We start from the raw sequence: 20298 nt of genomic DNA on the forward strand, positions 1-20298 counted from the left end.
TTCTAAAGATAAAAGTGTGGGTGCCTAAGAATTACAATCACCACCGGTCTCTCTCCCAGGCCTCTGTGGCGCTGTGCTGACAACAGGTTCTTTGAGATTCGTAATTCTTTATCTCTAAAGAAGCTGCAGGAATGGAGTTCTACTAAATAAACAAAAAGCACCTAAGAATTACCCTCTTGAAAATCTCAGTCCAGTCACAAGCAGGCATGGCCTTCTGAAGACTAGTGAGGAAGTGGAAAGGTCTGATCCGCCAGTGCTGTGAAACAGCCCACGTGGAAGTTCACGTGGCTGCAGAGATGCGCTCTTCTTCTGTCCCCTAACAGGGAAACAGACATGTTGAAAACAACAGAAATGTCCTGAACCAGGGGGAGAAAAGACGAAGAGGAAAAGATGATGATACATCAATACTTATTAAAATCTTTATTTTCTTTTTTTTTTTCAGAATTGAAACCCATAGAACACATTAGAAATTTAGGTGCATATCTGTCTTGTTTGATGTCTTACCAAGCACAACCTCTATTTGTGCAACAGCTCTGAGAGGAAATCCTTGGCAGATCAAAACAGAGGGTAGCAGTTCCCACACCTCCCTCTCAAGCAAATAAATTAACTTCCCAGTAAGTTATTCCCACTCCCCTGCAAACATTTTGTATTTGTGAGTAACATCTTACTTCCTTAAAAGCCTGTGGCAGTGTGGTACCCAGCCTCTCCCTTTTCTACCCAGACCTGAGCAGGCGAAGGGGAGGAAGACTGGCCTTCCCTGTCCAACAGTCTGTCCGTGCCCTGCGCCCGCCCTGGCCAGCGGAGCAGGTGTCTGCGGAACGGATGGCCTGCATGTCACTGAGGTCCACTCTCAGAGTCTGAGAAGAGCCCCTCCTACTAGCTTCAAGTTCTTCAGCAACGTAAGTCAGGGTTTCCCTGCGTCAAAATAAATACACTTTTTCCTGTTAGAATACATATACGACTATATACATACATACACCTTGACTCACGTTTCCTGAAGCCTAAGCTCACAAGACAGCTCGCTGACAGACACTGTTTACCACCCTCTGAGGTGTGCTCACGTACTGGTCAAACAAGAGTACGGACACTGTGCAGAAGGGAGGGTGAAAAAACATGGTAGGGGAGGGAAGGAAGGCCAAAAGCCTTTTTTTTTTTTTTAAAGAAAAGATGGATTTCTTTGGAAGAAAATGTTGCCTTCAGGTGTCACTGAAATTTTGCCATGTTTAGGATTAATCTTTCCCCAAATAATATGCAATGGATGTACCTGAATTCTTCCCTCTCCTTATTAAAATTTCATTTGACATATTAATTCTGAGTGCAAATAGGGAGAAACACCTTGTTAATATATTACTGAACAATGCTCTGAGTAAATCAGACCCTGTCTATTAATTTGTTTTTTGCACAGAAAATTATTTACCACCAAATCCATAATATAGCCACATATTAAAGAACAATTTTGGAGTGAAACCTCTAAACTCGTATCCCCCAGACTCTGGAGTAAACATATTTAAGAAGTGGGAGAGGGAAGGCAGAGAATGGTGGTCAGTTCTGATTTTCCCAGCTTTATAATATTAAAATGTATCCGTGTCTCCCTTCCGATGTTAGCCAGGCACACCCAGTTTAGGACTGACCAAAAAAAACCCTTCCAGTGACCTGTTTGATTATAATAATGCTCGATTCTAAAAGACAAACCATGAAATGAACAGTATTACAAAACTTAAAGAAAGATATCTACCTCCTTTTTGAAACAGAATTTAGTGTTTGTGAATTTTGGGGCTAGAAGTTTAAGGTTGGTTTTCTCTGATACTCACTTAGATGTACTTTTCCAGCTTAATTCAATCTTGACTTAGAACGTACATTAATGTTCTAGGTGTCATGTCACACCACTCTGTTGGCATAATTCTCACTTTAACCGCTATAGGTCTGAACACCTTTTAAGATCATGAATTTTAAAACAGGGAAAGAGAATGAAATTGTACATTTTTTTTGCAATGTTTTGAGAAAAGGATGAGACGTTTTCAAAGCCGCTTTACCTCCTGCTCTTTTTCCTTAGCAGAATCACCTCCCTTCAACGCTATGAATACAGTTCCCAGCTTGAGGGCAGCTCTCACTCATCACTGGGGCATACTGAAGGTACCATGTGTTCGGAAGAACTCAGTTCAACTAACATTTACCAAGGAGTGCAGCGCGGACTTCCTTCCCACTGCGACCCGGAGCCGACTCCCTGATGCTGGCAGGTGGGCACCACCCAAGGCATTCTCAAGCTCAGCTGTGAATTTTTCTGGATACACAAAGCAAATGGCTTTAAAACTGGAACCAATGCCTCCTTTTGTTAACATTATTCCAGTGTTTTGTGCTAATATGTCTTCTTAAATTCAATACCTATTTTTTTTTTTTTTAGAAATAGCCCATTCCGTGTACATCTCAAAATGTATATACAAAGTACAAAAGTATCCTAATTTCCTGCTATCAGTAGTGGTAGTTACAGGGTGCTCGGTTATCTTTCAATTTGAGAGAATTGGGGCATAAATTCTAAAAAGTTTTTTAAAGGGTGGTTGCCTAAAACTGGTCACCAATCACTGGCAATAAGTGTGTTCAATCACACTGTTTAAATATTAGTTTCTGCTTGACAGAAGTACAAAACCAGAACAGTCCCCAGACAAATGCAGGAGAGAAGCACTCAGCTCTGAGGACCTGGGTGCGCACACCAGGCCTGCTCCCTCTGGTCTTGCATTTTCATGCAACTGCTTGCATGTCACAATGACTTCAGCAGAACCCAGAACTAAGCCTGGCTTAGCAACCTGAAACTTGAGAGTGCCAACAGGAGACAGAAAAACAATACTCCATCAAGGGTTCAGAACTCCAAACAAGATTAAATGTTAAAACGGGTTTGACATAAATCAAAATCTTAAGGCTCTTCCTGGTAACCCCCTTAATTTTAAGGCTCAAAATTTTTGTTTCCAGCCTTCCACATGGCCCAAATCACAGGACAGGTCCAGCCACCAGCAGGAAGTGAACGACCATCTGTAGGAGTGAGCTGGCTTTTTCACAAGAAAGGCACAAATAGGATCGCCAATCTCTTGGGAACAGCAGCTTCAATGACCAGATGCCTTGAAGACAGAAGTGAAAATTCATTTTTGAAACTGGGACGGCAGAGATCACAGGTAACCTAACTCTTTCAGTTGGCTTTGATTATTTGGAAAGGATTTGCCGGCTTTGGGCAAAAGGAGAAAGCAAGCCTCCACACCAGAGCTGTGCTGGGGTTGTAGCGGCATGTTCTCGGGGGACGATGTTGGGGGTCATCTGGACACAACTGTGTGAGTGCAGCTCTTACTTAGGTACGAGTCACACTTGCATTTACACACCTGAAGAACTTGCTCAGTCACCTCCCTGATTCCTCTCCTTCCTCTGAAAATCATCAAAAGCACCACCACCTACTCACTTAAAAGCCCAAACATCTTTCCTGCTTTTGCCCTTCCCTCTAAAGTTCTATCTTAAAAAACACATTCCCTGCAGCAGAGCACACTGCTTTGGCTCAGCAGAAGGCCGGTCACTCGCTGCCACTCCTCAGGAAGCAGCAACATTCCCGATTTGATTAGTCCCGGCAAAAGAGGACTCAAGGGACTGTAAAGTGTTCTCAGAAAAATCCACAGGTGTGGAGAAAGGACCATAAGGATGAACTCAAAATACACACTCCAGAACCAACCCCAGCTTTAACCTCTTCAACGTCCCCCCTCTATTTGTCCTTTGGCATGAGAATGAAGACTGACCAACCACCGTGCCCACAGCCAGACGGGCAAGCGCTGGGCAAACCAGAAGGGGCTTCAGCAGGTGCAGTTCCGTGGGCTGAAACTTGTAGTCTTTGCTTTAGTTTCTACTACAGAAAGCACCCAAGAAACCCAAGGCCACCCTGTCCCCTGTCACCAGAACGTGCTGCTGGCCATTTCCAATCCATCTCATGCCATTCGGAATTGATTGTGCTGTTTCTCTATCTTTGTAAAAAGAAGTTTCACTTATTTGTGTGGAGAATTACAAGTGGGAGAGAGGCATCCTGTCTTCCACCAGCACAGTGTCCATCCCAAACTGGTCCGTGCACTGCTTCACGGTGGCCAGGACGCTCTGGAGCCGCTGGTCCACAGCGTCCAGGTGAGGCTCAGAGAGCACTGGGGAGATGGGGTCGTGGGCCAGGGCAGACTTTAAGGCAGACTTCAGCACCCCATTCTTCAGGTAGTTCAGTCTGTTCCAGGTGGAAACCCGGATGCTGGGAGAAGAAAGGTACAGGACAGGTTACACAAATCCAATTTAAAGCCTGCTTGGCAGACAAAAGCAAAGAAATCGTTATGTAAAAATGTCTCAACTAGAAAAGTCATTTCTGTTTTAGAAGTAGCTCTCCTTTGTAAGTCAGTCACATTACCACAGTTTGGTATTTCTTTCTGGGTAATTGAGAGGCATACATAAGATTTATACATGTTCACTGCAGTGCTATTTCTAACAGGAAAAATGTGAAACAATCTGAATGTCCAACAACTGAGAAATGGTTAAATAAGTTATGGCTCATCCATTCAAGGGAATACCATGCAGACATCAAGGAAAAGCAGTTACGAAAATTCAGTGGCACGGGAAGATGCCCATGTTACAACATTGGGTTGGAGAAAAAAATTGGAGGGAAAACCCGGTTTTACTCCAGATCTGTGGGGAAAGAAAATGTGCGTATCTTCATATACACACACACACACACGGGAATGAGGTCACGACAGTGTTAACAGGAGTTAACCTTACATCTTAATAAGTAATGTTAACATCCTTCTTTTTGTGTTTCTGAGTACAAAATTCTAGAATTAATATTATAAATAGAAAAAGGTTATTTTAAGGATACTTATTTTTCTCAATTATTTTACCAACTAAAGAGGATCTTTTGTGTATCTTAGAATAAAAGACTTACCTCCCTGTGAGTAATGCAGGAATTACCCACAGGTATGCATTAAAGTCTGACTCTGCATGAGGCAGGCAGCCTGTTCTGCAACCATTTAAAAAGTTCAGGAGGATCGGTATTTGGATTAAAGCACGGAGGGGATGGCCAAGCACAGACGCAGTGTGGTTTTACTGTCCTAAAATAATACAAGTGCCTAGAGCATCAATTTCCTCTGCGTGACCAAAGTATCACTTGACTGCCTCTCAGGTCCAAATTCACTCTTCATATATGCTCTGCTCTACTGGAAAGAACTCCTTCAAGCATCTCCCCTCTCAAGCTTTCTAGGTGGAGGGCGCTAGAGGAAGACTGCAGAAGGAAGGGGCTCTTCGGACACTTGAGACTGTCGCGCGGTGGGTCAGCAGTATGTGGGGGGAGGTCATCAAACGAAGCTCTGCCCTGGCCACATTTGCAGAACAGACAGGCCCTCTGTGACCTTGCAGCCATGGCCTGGCCTGATAATAAGCTTCCTAAGGCCCTCCCAGCATGGACGCCAGAATCCCAAAAGCCACCCACCCCTGCTGGTGTCCTGACTCCTTCTGCAGACCCACAAACAAGCCTTGCCCCCAGCCCAGAGGGTTTCTACTGAGCCATCACTCCCTCTGTTTGCCAGGACATCAGCTGCGGACTGCCCGTACCCTGCCTGCACTCTGGAGGGCAGCTTCCTGTACGCCCCACGCCAGCAAGCTAGAGACCTTCTCTGCTATCCAGTGGGCTGAACCACAGCTTCTCCACTGAGGTCCAAACCCCAGCCTTGGGGAGAACGGGCCCCTTCAAGTTCGGCCCTCCTGGGATACTCTCTCAGCCTTAGTTTTCTTCTATAGTCACTCTTTTATCAAAGAATTTAGTAATTCTTTATACTAAACTTTCCTGTTTAACACCATGTCTTTTCTATCCCTAACTGGACACTGATAGCAGCGACTATTAACACAAAAACATCTCCCTTCACAGATACAGTTTTTGACTGGATGTATCACTGCTTCCCAAAAACAGCCCAGCTGCCTCTGGTTGCCAGAAGGGGCAGTCTTATGTGACCAGTGTGTCTCTGGGAGCTGACCATCAGGAGGTGGCACTCCTGGACTTGCATGTCTATGGAGCCAAGCAAGGTGAATCCCAGCTGATTATTCGTGCTCACGCTTTAAAATCATGCCAGCAATGATGATCTGAAAAGGAGCTCCTTACAGCCCAGGCTTTGTATCATTTTCTTGATTTACTTTTTTTTAAAACATTTTTTAATTGAGTAATAGTCATTTTACAATGTTGTGTCAAATTCTAGTGTAGAGGACAATTTTTCAGTTATACATGAACATACATAAGTCACATTTTTTTTTCGCTATTAGCTACCACAAGATCTTGTATATTTCCCTGTGCTATACAGTATAATCTTGTTTTATCTATTCTACATTTTAAAATTCCAGTCTGTCCCTTCCCACCCACCGCCCCCTTGGCAACAAGTTTGTATTCTATGTCTATGAGTCTGTTTCTGTTTTGTATTTATTATTATTTTTTTTTAGGTTCCTCATATGAGCGACCTCATATGGTATTTTTCTTTCTCTTTCTGGCTTACTTCACTTAGAATGGCATTCTTCAGAAACATCCATGTTGCTGCAAATGGCATTATGTTGTCAGTTTTTGTGGCTGAATAGTATTCCACTGTATAAATACACCACATCTTCTTTATCCAGTCATCTGTCAATGGACATTTAGGCTGTTTCCATGTCTTGGCTATTGTAAATAGTGCTGCTATGAACATGGGGGTGCAGTGTCATTTTGAAGTAGGGTTCCTTCTGGATATAAGCCCAGGAGTGGGATTCCTGGGTCCTATGGTAAGTCTATTCCTAGTCTTTTGAGGAACCTCCATACTGTTTTCCACAGTGGCTTTCCTTGCTTCCCTCTCCCACTCTTAATGATTTAGATGTCTTCTTTCACAATTTTGTGTTTATTCTTTTTGTGATCCATGGCAGTTATCTCCTCTCCAGTTATGAGTTTCCCATTTTTGTAGCATCTTGCTTCTTTTCTGTTTAGAGTAGACCTGTCAATATTTCTTTTAGCATGGGTTTAGTGTTGCTAAACTCTTTTAGTTTTTGCTTGTCTGTGAATTTCTTTATCTCTCCTTCTATTCTAAAGGATAGCCTTGCTGGATAAAGTATCCTAGGCTGCATCTTTTTTTCATGCAGGACTTTGAATATATCTTGCCATTCCCTTCTGGCCTGTAGTGTTTGTGTAGAGAAATCAGCTGAAGGCCTTATGGGGGTTCCCTTGTAACTCACTCTTTGTTTTTCTCTTGCTGCCTTTAGGATCATTTCTTTATCCTTGACTCTGGCCATCTTGATTATGGTATGTCTTGGTGTGGGTCTGTTTGGGAACCTCTGAGCCTCCTGTACTTGGATACCTGGTTCCTTCTTTAGGGTTGGGAAGTTTTCAGTCATGATTTCTTCAAATACCTTTTCAATCCGCTTTGTTTTTTCTTCCCCTTCTGGAACCCCTATTATGCGTAGATTGGCATGCTTTATATTATCCCATAAGTCCCTTATATTGTTTTCATTGTTTTTTACTTGTTTTTCTCTCAGCTGTTCTGATTCGGTGCTTCCTGTTGTTCTGTCTTCTAGGTCACTTATCCGTTTCTCTGCATTATCTAGCCTGCTTTGTACAGCCTTTAGGTCAGCTCTCATCTCAGCAAATGAGTTTAGTAATTCTACTTGGTTCTTTATAGCTTTTCATTTTTCACATATTTTATATCTCTAAACACTATTTCTTTTAGGTCCTTCAGTACTTTGATCACTCCTTTTTTGAAATCTTGATCTAGTAGGCCATCAATGTCTATTTCCTTGATCGTGCTTTCAGGGGATTTCTCTTGCTCTTTTAACTGGGAGTGGTTCCTCTGCTTCTTCATATTGCTCACACTCTCTGGCACTGTGGCCAGTGGGTGGGCAGGTCACCCTGCCCCCGATGCCACAGTCAGATGCTGTGCTCGGGTGAGGCAGGTGGGCGGATCACGCCCCCTCCAAGCACTGTGGTCAGGTGCCGCGTTCCTGCCAGGAAGGCTGATGGCTGCCCGCCCTCTCCCAGCTCTGGTCACTCTGCTGCTCTGTGCAGCTGCCCGCTCCGCCTCGGGTTGGGTCGGCGCTCTGTAGGAGGGCTCAGGGAAGACCGCGGGAACAGCCCCGCCCCTGCTCTGTGCCAAATCTCAGCTCCTTGTTTGTCTTGGCAGCATAAGTTCTCTGAAGGACCAGGGCAGAAAAATCCTATCTGCCTCGGGCTTTAAACAAGTCTCAGTCCTGCCCAGGAGGTTGCAGAGCCCCCAGGAGCGGATTCAGGTCTCAGTCCTGCCCCCACCCAGATGCTGCGCACTGCTATGGCTGCACCCCGCCTCTCTTCTCAGAGAAGCTCCAGTAATGGCACCCTGGGTCTCAGGGTACAAAGGCTACAGTGCCCCTCCCCCCAGGGCACACCAGCCATGTTGCTTTGCTTTTTTTGCAATTTATGGGGGACCATGGTTGTTCTGCTCCGTATCCCCTCCCAGCCTCGGCGTGCAGCCCCCTGCAGTCCCCTGGGGCTGCCTCAGCGCAGCTGTCCCTGTCCTCTGCCTGGCTTGGGCGGCCTGTCCCCCGCCTGGCTCGGGCGGCCTGTCCCGGCCCCAGCTACCGGCTCACGTCTCAGGCTGGATGTCGCAGGGACCCTTTGTGCCCGTTTAACTTAGTTCTGTTGGTCAAGGGGTGCTCGGGGCAGATCTGAGCCTCGGAGGCTCCCCCTCCGTCCTGTTGGTCTCTCCATTGGAGGGGGAGACCCAGCGAATGAGCGCTATTCCTCTTTTGCCGCTCCCTCCCCACAGGACCGGTCCCACACTGTTTGGTTTTTTCTTCTTTCTTTTTTCCTTTTCTCCTACCAGATTTTTGACGTCTTTGTCTTTCAAAGAGGGCGATGTTCTGTTGGAGTTTGGCAGGTGCTCTGGTTGGCTGAGTGGGTCCGTAGATGTGAGTTTTGGTGTATTTGTGGGAGAGGGTGAGCTACAAGCGTCCTTCTACTCCGCCATCTTGCTTCTCTCTCTTGATTTACTTTTTAAGTTCTTTGTTCTCTAATACAGACTTTCAAAAATCAATTACTAAATACCTATGGAGAAAGTTACTTTTGGTTTACACACTTTCATACTGAGATAAGCAAACCACAGGTGGGCTGTGGTGGTGAGAGGACTTGAACCCACAAGGTGAATATGTACAGCAACCAGGGGCACAGACTGTACTAGATTTTTTTTGGAGAGGGAGAGGATTATATTCTGATATTAAAACAAACATGGATACACACTGCTGAATAAACTGAAAATTTCTATTCATACAAATTTCAAAATGCATTCTGAGCTCTGGGCCAACTACTGTGGAGAACCTTCCCTGATCCCCTACATCTCAGGATCCCCAAGGGGTTCAGGGTAGAGAAACATCAACAGCACCGCTCAGGTACTAGGAAGCTTTAAGGCCGAGAAAGCTGATGCACTGTTACCTGAGCCTGGAAAGGAAGGCAGTGCAGACGTATTTGACGTGTGTAACTTACATGCAACACTGATAGAGCGGGGCCAGGATGCTTCTCTCATCCAGCGAGGGGTTCCCAAAGCTGAAAATTAAATCAGAACCCAGTGAATTAGGTGGAAGCACCAGCTCCCTTCTTAGCATCAAAGCAGGAACAAATTCTATAAGAAATCTAAATATGATCTGAGATAATTTCATGCTCCCAATCATGATTTAGCTCAAATCACCTAAATTAAAAATAAACAGGGCATGCCAATTAGACCCAGGGCTCCTAACAGCCTGCACTGCAGCATCGAACAACAAACACACTGCTTCACGAGGATCCTTTCTCCCGCCAGGATACTGTCAGGTGCTGACGCATGACCTGGTGACATGTGAAGCCCACAGACCAAGGGAGAATCTGAGGACACCCAAAGCTGAGAAGGTTTTAAGGGTGAATAGAGAAATAGGTTCCTGCAAACTAGCAGATGGTCACCATCTGTAAAAAGAAGTTCCACTCCGAAATTATGAATCAGAAAACATGTAGATTGTCTTGTTCCCTATAAGAAAGTATATGGTCAGATCTGAACTGGAAAAACTGCTTACAGAGGCTGAGAAAACATTCACTCAAAATTAATAAAATGCTCTTATTCAAGATAAAAGGAACTTGTCTTTACAGATAATCACTAAAGAGCTGCTCTCCTTCTCATGAGAGCAAAAGTCTGGGCCTAGACTGCTGTAAAAGTAGCAAAAACATCCTATGAAATACATTAATTTTTTAAATTGCATGAACCTCTGGATAGAATAAATGGAATAGTAACTAAATTTCATGTTCTGTTCAATACGTATTTCTCAAGATTTTAAACATACTAGTCAAGAATGATGTAAGTAGTGATAAATATAAGACCTTGGTTTCCAGTTGTCTGTGAAGAGAACCACAGAGTCTTTGACTCCTTGGGGAAAAAACCCTCTTTTCCATTTTTTGAAGCCCTCAGATCCCTGAGGGTGAAAGGAGTACAAACTGTGAACAGGTTGGGAGGATGGGTGTCACCGTCAGAGACCTGAGCAGAATGAGGACGGGAGCCTTGGGCTGCGTCTGTTCCGGAGGTTTTCCAGGATGCCCGGACCCCACCCTCCCGGCACACTCAGGGTCCCCGACCTGGCCGGGAGGGCCCAGCTGCTCCTACCTTTTGGCATTATCGAGAAGGATGAGCATACTGGCGCCTTCATCGTCCTGAAAACTCTCATAGTGATGGCGGTCGGCGTTGCCAATCAGGTAATCAAAGACAGCCGTGTCGATGATATCCAGAAGGCGCGGGCCGGAGTCGTAAGGGGATGTTTTCTTCACAGCATCGCAGTAGCTCTCATCGTACTCCCACCTGGAGGCAAGCAGCATCACCAGGGCTGTCTACTGAGGGCCGGTGCTGCCCGTGGCGATGTTTAAAACAGGAAGACAGAGCCCCTGACTAGTAGGCTTCCCCCTGACCCTGTGGCCCTTCTTAGTGTTGGACAGAAGCCCTGGCTCCTGCACAGGGTTGGCACCTGACCAGGCACAGGAGCGGATGAAGAGGGGCTCCCAAGAGCACTTACCGGGCCAGCTTGCCCTCTCGGTAAGTCCTGCCCCACGGGTGTCGGTGCTTCTGTAGTGGCCACACGTCTGGAAGCCAAAGCGTGACAGACCCCTCCATCGTGTCTCCATCAGCACAGGCTGGCTCTGTTTCTCGGCAGTAATAACACTTCCCATAGAAACAAGTATTATTTCCTAAAGGAGAGAATGGAACCAAATACACTTAGGGGAAAAGGATGACTCCAAATTCTCTACGTGGAAAAAGGCAGCTCAGTGTGAAAACAGATCCTGAACTTACATTTAGACATTTTCTATATAGGTGATAAAAGCACGCAGCGCAAAAAAATTCGAAAGGTACAAAAGGATATGGACAAAAAAGTAAGTCTCCTTTCCCCTCTGTGGCCCTTCTACCCAATCTCTCTCCCAGAAGTCAACTACTGTCACCAGTATCTTTCTGAACTCACTGTAAGTGAAGGAAGGTCCTCTTCTCCTTCCATAGGGCTGAGATCTTGGCCAGAGAACCCAGGGGAGGGAGGGAGGGTACATACAGGGCCAGGCCGTGGGCCAGGACTTTAGTTACATACGGGGTGGGAAGTGGGGTCCTGAGCAAATGAATAGAGCGAGGTTAATGGGAACTAGGTTTCTCATAGATGGAGAAAGGAGTTTAACATATAAAAAGGGAGAAAGCCAGAGCACATCTTGTTTTGGTGTTGAATTGGAATTGGAGATACTGGTTTGAATAGACGTTTTAACACAGAGAGATGTGAAAAAAAAAGTACAGATGTTTGTGTGTGTATATGTCTGCATATACACGTGTGTGTGTGTGTGTGTGTGTGTGTGTGTGTGTTCATCCCCTACCTCTGCCCCTCTAGAAAACCTGGAAACAATGAGACTCAGGCAGGAATGAGCACACTAAGCACTCACATATTAGTTTCTAATTATCATACTACTACATGCAAAATAGACAAACAACAAGTTTCTACTGCATAGCACAGGGAACTATATTCAACATACCCTGTAGTAACATATAATGAAAAAGAATATGAAAACAAAACAAAACAAAACAAAACAAGGAACCAGGACTCCTTGGAGAGAGAGATGACCCTAGGGCAGGGGCAGAGAAAGTACAAGATGTGTGCGGGTCGCAATGCTATGTATGTCAGCTGTAAGGAGCACTCAGAGAATGGGGACATTCCAAATGACCCAGGAGACAGTTTGCAGGGGTTTCACTGACCAAATATAGGACAGTTTAAAATAAATAATAATAGTAACAAGTTGTAACTCTGAGTAAATTAAGAGTCAGAGCCTTCACAGTGATATAGATAAAGAAATAAGTAAATAAAACACAAGTGGGGGGGGGGGAGACTTTTAACTCTTCAACAGAATGGCAACTAGTAAATCTAGAAGGAACGACAGAATTACAAATCGTCATTTGTCAACTATCACAGTAGTGACTGATTCAGACAAGAGTTATCAATGAATGCTAAAACTGGTGAGCAAAAGTTTGATGGGGATACAATATTTACATTGCTCTGAGTATCTCCCAACAAAATACTCAGTAATTACTTATTAGTAAGTATAAAATACTGGAGAAACCTTGCAGACAGCCACCATCTTAATCAAGTGATGAGGTACCACCACCAGTCATGGGACCCACATCATGTAACTCCTAACACGATACACTGAGAAGTGCATGATAGCACTCTGCCGGCATTCCCACTAACATTTTAAAATCATGACGAAACATCAGACAAACTTAAATTAAGAGACACTTGGAAAAAAAAAAAGACTTGAAGCGGGATGGGTACAGCTCAGAGGTAGAGTACATACTTAGCATGCACAAGGTCCTGGGTTCAACCCCCAGTACCTCCATTAAAAAATAAATAAGTAACAACAACAAAAAAACCCACATTTAAATTTAAAAAAGAGAGAGAGATTTGAGAAAGTAACTGGGCTGCACTCTTCAAAAATGTAAAGGTCTTGAAGAACAAGAAAGACATGACAAGTGAATACAATATTGCAGACGGAATCTGGAATGTACACAGGGTCTACGGCTTAGATGATGATACTGGGTCAGTGTTAATCCCTTGATCCTGATGGCCGAATGCTGCTGTGTAGGAGAACATCCTGGTAGCTGGGACACACTCACGGAAGTCTTAAGGGAGCATATAATGCTGTAGTGGGTATTCATGTCTGCAACCCGTTCTCAAATGATTCAGAAATATTAACAACTGAGGAACCTGGGGGATTCTGTGGATCATTTCTGCAACTTTTACATAAATCCAAAATTGTTTCAAAATTAAAAGTTGAGGTAAGTAATGTTTTCTTTGCCCCCCACTTCTATACAATATAGCCATGGAATATAGCTAATTTCCTACACCTAGAAACCCTCACATATTCCATTAATGACTGTTTATGTCCTTATGTATGTGTCCTTGAAGAGACAAACAGCACTCAAACTTTTAGTATTTCCAACCCCTGGCACAGCAAAAACACTAAACAGAAACAAATCCACCACATGCTTACCCACAAAGCTGATCCTGTCAGTCTCCTTTCACCTTAAAACTTTTCTAGGTAAAGAAGGTTTGAACACTAATTGAAAGATATAACACGTTTTTAATGTTTATAATTATAAAAATATAAATTTATAAGTTTAACTTGATCCATGAGAAATACCAACAGATCTTTTGGAGGGTAACTAGGCAAGACTATTTGAAAGGTCAAAAGAAAAAATTAATAAGAACTGCAAGAAAACTCTTAAAATTGCAAAGAGAGGAGAATAGACTTACCAGATATCAAAACATATTACAATGCCTCAATAATTAAAACAGATATAATGTCCAATGGATCAGAATAGAAAGTCCAGAAACTAAAGCTAAATAAAGAAACTAAATAAAGAAAATTTATTACAGGGGAAGAACAGACTTTATTTTGGGGGGGAGGGGAGGAGGTAATTAGGTTTATTTCTTTATTTTTAGAGGAGTACTGGGGATTGAACCCAGGACCTTGTCATGCTAAGCATGCAACCCTACCACTTGAGCTATACCCTCCCCTCCCACCCCCAGAACAGACTCTTTAATAAATGCTACAGGGACAACTGATAGCCATCTAGGGGAAAAAAAAACCCAAACCAATGGAGCCATACTTCATTCCGCATACTAGAATAAATTCCAACTACATCAAAAACTAAAATGTGAAAAGTAAACTACAAAAGTACTTTAAAAAAAAGGCAGAATTCTTCCATAACGTTGGAGTGAACAAGGCTAACTGATTCAAAATCAGAAAATCTATCATAAAAGATAGATTGATTACGTTAAAACAAAATTTCTGTAAGGCAAAACAAAACAAAACAAAACAAAACCCCAAAAATACTATAAGCAAAGTCAAAAGAAATTAAAGAATTGGGAAAAATATTTACATCTCATATTACAAAGGACTGTCTTTCTTATGTATGAGCTCCTATAAATCAATAGGACCAATGACAGAGCTGAAAGTGAGCAAAGGATATGCAAACACAAATAAAAGAAAATACAAATGGCCCTCAAATAAAAAAGGATGCTACATGTGAAACAGACAAAAACCTTCTGAACACTGTCTACCCGGAGATGGCATCAGACTCCACAGGTTAAGGGACCAGTCCCATTAGACTGCCTCTCACTTTACATGCCAATTACAAGTCCAGATTGTTTCCCATGCTTCTGATCAACTGGCTATAAATCAGAGGTTCCTACGAGCCCTTGCTTGGGTTTGATTAATTTGCTAGTGCAAAGAATATACAATCGGGAGAGGACAGTCTCTTCAATAAATGGTGTTGGGAAAACTGAACAGTCACATGCAAAAGAATGAAAGCAGACATCTGTTTCATACCGTACACAAAAATTAACTCAAAATGGATCAAAGGCTTAAACTTCAGATCTAAAACCATAAAACTCCTAGAAGAAAACATAGGCAGTTTGATATTGGTCTTGGCAGTGATTTTTTTGGATTTGACACCAAAAGCAAAGGCGAAAAAGCAAAAATAAACAAGTCAGACTACATCAAACCAAAAAGCTTCTACACAGCAAGGGAACCCTCAACAAAATGAAAAGGCAACCTACTGAACGGGAGGAAATATTTGCAAAGCATGTATCTGATAAGGGGTTAGTATCCAAAATATATGAAGAACTCATACAACTCAAAAACTAATTGAAAAAATCAGATTAAAGAATGGGCAGAAGATCTGAATAGACATTTTTCCAAAGAAGACATATCAGTGGCCAACAGATACATGAAAATGAGCTCAACATGACTAATCATCATGGAAATGCAAATCAAAACCACAATGAGATATCATCCCACACTGTTAGAATGGCTATCATCGAAGAGACAAGAAATAACTAGTATTGGTGAGGATGTAAAGAAAAGGGAACCCTTGTGCACTGTTGGTGGGAATGTAAATTGGTGCAACCACTAAGGAAAACAGTGTGGAGGTTCCTCAAAAAATTAAAAATAGAACTACCATATGATCCAGCAATTCTACTTCTGAGTATTTAGCTAAAGAAAATGAAAACACTAACCCAAAAAGATACCTGCACCCCCTTATTCACTGCAGCATTATTTATAACATCCAAGATATGGAAACAACCTAAGTATTTATTGATTGATGAATGGCTAAAGAAAAAAATGTTCTCCGTGTGTGTGTGTGTGTGTGTATATAAATAAAATATATAATGGAGTATTATTCAACCATAAAAGAAGGAAATCCTGCCATTTGTTAACAACATGGATGGCCCCTGAGAGCACTATGCTAAGTGAAATAAGTCAGAGAAAGATAAATACTGAATGATCTCACTTATATGTGGAATCTAAAACAAAACCAAACAGACCAAGCTCATAGATACTGAGAACAGACGGGTGGTTGCCAGAGGCAGGTGCTGGGAGAAATGGGTGAAGGGAGTCAAAAGGTACAGACTTCCAGTTACAAAATAATTAAGTCATTGGGATGTAAAGTACAGCATGGTGAGTAGAGTACATAATACTGTACTGCATATTTGAAAATTGCTAAGTCTCAGAGATTTCAAAAGTTCTCCTCACAAGAAAAAAAAAGTCTGTACCTATGTACGGTTATGTTTGTTAACTAGACTTACTATGGTTATCATTTCACAATATATACAAATATTATACCATATGAAACCAACAATGCTGTGTGTCAATTATACTTCAATAAAAAAAAAACTGCTGGAGCAGCTCACAGGTCTCAGAAAACCAGTTTACTCACGAGATGACTGGTTTATTACAAAGGATACCTATCGACACATGAAGAGATACACAGGGCGAGGTCCTCAACAGGAGCGTCTGTCCTTGTGGAGTGTGGGGCCTGGCACAAGGGCACATGGAAGCTACTGCTTCACCAACCTGGAAGCGTCCTGAACCCCATACTATTGGGATTTGTATAGCGGCTTCCTCCCGTAGGCACGATCAATTATTAACTCTTTTCAAGTGTCTCTCCCCTCTCTGGGGACAGGGCAAGGGCGCCGGGCTGAAAACTCCAAGCTTCTAACTACAGCTTGGTCTTTCTGGTGACTGGCTCCCATCCAGAAGGCCTCCAGGAGCCCATGGGGAGCCACCTCGATGGAATAAGATTTGCTCCTAGTGTTCTTATCACTGAGGAACTTACAAGGGTTTTAGGAGCTGTGAGTCAGGAACCGGGGGCAGAAACCAATATATCTATTTATAATTTCACACAAGGAAACAAAATATGCAAAATTAAATTCACTTTCTTCCCCTGCTCCATCTGAAGTCTGCTCCTCTCCATACATTCCTAAAGTAGCTAACGGCTTCACCATCTACTTAGTCATCCGCTCCAGAAACTGGAGAGTCACTCTTAATTTTTCACTCTCTCTCAATTGTCTCACTCAGCCCAAATGGTCGTCAAATTCTTTCCAGTTTAATTCCTGAATATCTCTTCAGTCTTTTTATACCCAGTCCTTGTTCTAGTGCTGACTCACTGCATGTGAATTTCCTACAACAGCCCCCAAAGGCTCTCCTCTCCCCCCACCCCTTCCCAGTCCACCCTCCACAATGCTGCTACCGTTAGTTTTCTAAGATTCAAGTCTGATCCTTCTATGTTCAAATTCTCTCCATGGCCTCCCGATGCCTAAGGAGACAGTCTTTCCTTCAGCTAAACTACCCAGTCCCTTGAGCCTGCCACGCCCTCCTCTCCTTTCCTGTCGCTGTTGTCATGCTCTGTCCTCCCCCTGGAACAGGGTTAACTTGGGGAGCCTGTGAACTGGATGGAAACCAAATTACATTTTTATTTTTACTAACTTCTATCTGCAACTTAGCATTTCCATCAATTATGATGGTAGAGAGCAAACCATGGTAGCAGTAGCAGCATTCCCTGTGACTTTTTCAGCAGAAGAAATCAACAGATTTTTCACATCATATTAGCACTGTTGCAGACATTGCAAAGTATCATTTATATTCATGGTCCGAAATTACAGTAGTTACTAGATCACTCAGATCTTGTTATTTAATGTGTTAAATAATAAAGCACATGTTATTCTATCACAAATTTGCTTTTTGTAATGTTTGGTAAAAAAATATACTTCATTATTACTGGTTTTATTTACAAGTTTATGTATTTTAATTTATGTATTTAAAAACACCATTTTGATATAGGATCCAGAAGTTTTTCTAGATTGCCAAAGGAGGGTTTTTGCACAAAAAAGGTTGAATCCTTCTCCAAACCTAGGGTGTTCTTTCCCACTGTATCTTCCTATAGGATTGCTATTCTCCCTTTGAGACTTGGTTGAATCCACCACCCTGGCCCTAACTTGTAGGCCCCCTGCTGTTCTCCTCCACATTCCCACAGGCCCTCTGTACACGTCTGGCTCCCCCATTAGACAAAGCTCTCTGAAGACAAGAAGATGTCATTCATTTTTGTATATTCAACACCCTGTTCAGAGCCTCTCACAAAGAAGTGAAATAAAATTTTGTTCAGTGAATAAATGAACAAATATAGAAGAATACAAGCAGATTAAATATTTTAGAGTCTTAAAATCTGGGTTTGAATCCTGGCTAACAATGAGTAGCTTTGTGACTTTGGGAAAGTCATTTAACTCGTTCTCAGGTCTGAAATGTGGATAAATCTCCCCTACTTATTGCACTCTTTGACCAGAGGATTAAATAAGGTAACTGTGTGAAAGTGCTTTGTCAAGTTGCAAGGGCTACATAAAATTTAGTTATCATTATAACGAGTTATGTAGTAATACACTTAAAAACTGTGCTAAGGTCAGCCCATTATTTAAAATCTATCTCCACCAAATCCCTCTACCTGCCTGCTACAGACTGAACGTTCGTGTGCCCACAAGAATTCAATGATGAAACCCTAATGCAGTGGTATTTGGAGGAGGGACTTTTGGCAGGAGCCCTCACAATGGGATTAGTGCCTTTATAAGAAGAGACATGAGAGAGATGATTCCTCTTTCATTCTCTCTGCCATGTGAGGAGACAACAAGATTGCTGACTGTGAACCACAAAGATGGCTCTCACCAGAACCCAACCACAATGGCACCCTGATCTTGAACTTCCAGCATTCGGAACTGTGAGAAATAGATCCTTATTGTTTAAGCACACAGTCTATGATATCTTGTTATATAGCAGCTGAACTAAGCCACTGCCGTGTGCTGCAGGTTGTATCCAGAAGCTCTGGGCTAGATGCGCCAACCCTGGGTACCTTCAGGTCTCTGTGCCCTCATTTCCATTATGCTTCCCATTATCTTGCCCAGCCAGGGCCCTTCCCTCTTGGCAGCCTGGGTAGCTCCTGCTGATTCTTCAATAGTCAGTCCAAGTGTTAACAACCTCCTCTACAAACCTTTTTCTGGCCTCTCCCTTCCCCCACGCCTCGCACGACACATGAGAGTTAACCTCCTGTGACTCTCTGGAGAGCAGGCCTATTCTTCTTGACCTCTCTCATTCATCAGGAATTCATGTTTGCCTGAGCATAAAACTGGACAAGCAAAGGTGATCAGAAGATATATGAAACAAATCACTGACACTGTCTGCTTTTCGTTAGTTGTAAGAACAGCGGAACCCTAGTCTTTTAAGTTTAAATTTCGAATGATAAATCTGTCACAAGTCCTTTAAATATTCAGTTTCACCTCATTTTAAATGTAAATCCATTCACTCTAGCAAAGCAAGGTGAAGTTTATCTTGCAATGTCTGTTTCAACAGTCGTATCAATGCAGAGTGCTGTGTCATTGAAAATGTCACCATGAGGAGGCTCAGACAAGAAACCACAGCTCCTCTGAATTCCTCTCATTCTCACCGTGTCCACAAGGAGAACAGGAGAGAGAATTCTAGCCCAGACCCCTTAGCTCACAGTGCAGTAACAGAGAACAGAGGCCAGAGAGGCCACAGCCAACTCCACACAGAGTTGCAGGCTACCCCTGGGGAGTAAGAGGAGGCAGGGGTGATCTTCCAACCCTACAAGGGAAATTCTGATCCTCTTACAGACTTGCCTTAAGGTTTGTTTAATTCCAAGGAGATAGGACACAGTTCCCAAGAATGTACACAGATATGAAAAAAATATAGCAAGGCAGTGACACGTAGACATCAACAGATACATCAACAGATACAGGCCAAAATTTGAGTATGAGATTTAGTTTAAGATCAAGCAGAAGGAAATAAAGTTATCAGCCACCTACGCCGTTGTAAACCATCTCAGCTCCTACTTCACAGACACACAAAGCTCACATTAGGGAAAAGATTCAACTTCCTGCCATCTACCTTGAGATCTGTTTCCCCCAGTAACCTGAGAACAAGTTACCTGATTTGCTTTTGTATTCCCTTGAGTTATTCCGTTCCTAAAAGTCATGAACCAGCTTGCTCAATGATGCCCCATTTAATTTATTAACTCTTCCCCTATCTAAATGTCCTCTATAACCTTCTTACCTACGGTTAGGAAGGTGCTCAAGAGCTGCTCCGTGGCAACAGGCTTGATCTCCGTCCGCAGATTAACAAACCTGCCAACCACCAAGGGGGCTCGGCGGAAACCCAGAATCCTGGTTTGGAAGGGAAGAACAGACGAGAAAAATCTCTGGGGTGTATTTTAAATAGTAGTCCTAAAAATCATGGTTAATCATAATGTGTAAAGGTACTGCTGATTGCTGTGAATAGTTTTTAGAGGTACATATATTTATGAGTTTAATATCAAGATGCACATAATTTATTAAAGACAAATCTGGCAAAATATGAAAAACTGTTAAATCCAAGGAGTGGGT

At 42.9% G+C, this 20298-nt stretch overlaps 1 protein-coding gene across 4 annotated transcripts in view; it reads right to left on the minus strand.

Annotated features, from left to right (window-relative positions):
* Positions 1-405: 405 nt before the first annotated feature.
* Positions 406-20298, minus strand: part of FAM20B (FAM20B glycosaminoglycan xylosylkinase) — a 41014-nt gene continuing 21121 nt past the window's right edge. For all 4 annotated transcript variants that reach the window (XM_072946038.1, XM_072946040.1, XM_072946041.1 and 1 more), the window contains 5 exons: positions 19970-20079; positions 11059-11230; positions 10656-10847; positions 9515-9574; positions 406-4261 (listed from right to left, as the gene is read on the minus strand). In XM_072946038.1, the coding sequence (XP_072802139.1) occupies positions 4030-4261; positions 9515-9574; positions 10656-10847; positions 11059-11230; positions 19970-20079 (766 nt within the window). In that variant the 3' untranslated portion in view covers positions 406-4029. The remainder of the gene's footprint in view (positions 4262-9514; positions 9575-10655; positions 10848-11058; positions 11231-19969; positions 20080-20298) is intronic.

The sequence above is a fragment of the Vicugna pacos genome, chromosome 21, assembly GCF_048564905.1.
Source record: "Vicugna pacos chromosome 21, VicPac4, whole genome shotgun sequence".
Taxonomy (NCBI): Eukaryota; Metazoa; Chordata; class Mammalia; order Artiodactyla; family Camelidae; genus Vicugna; species Vicugna pacos.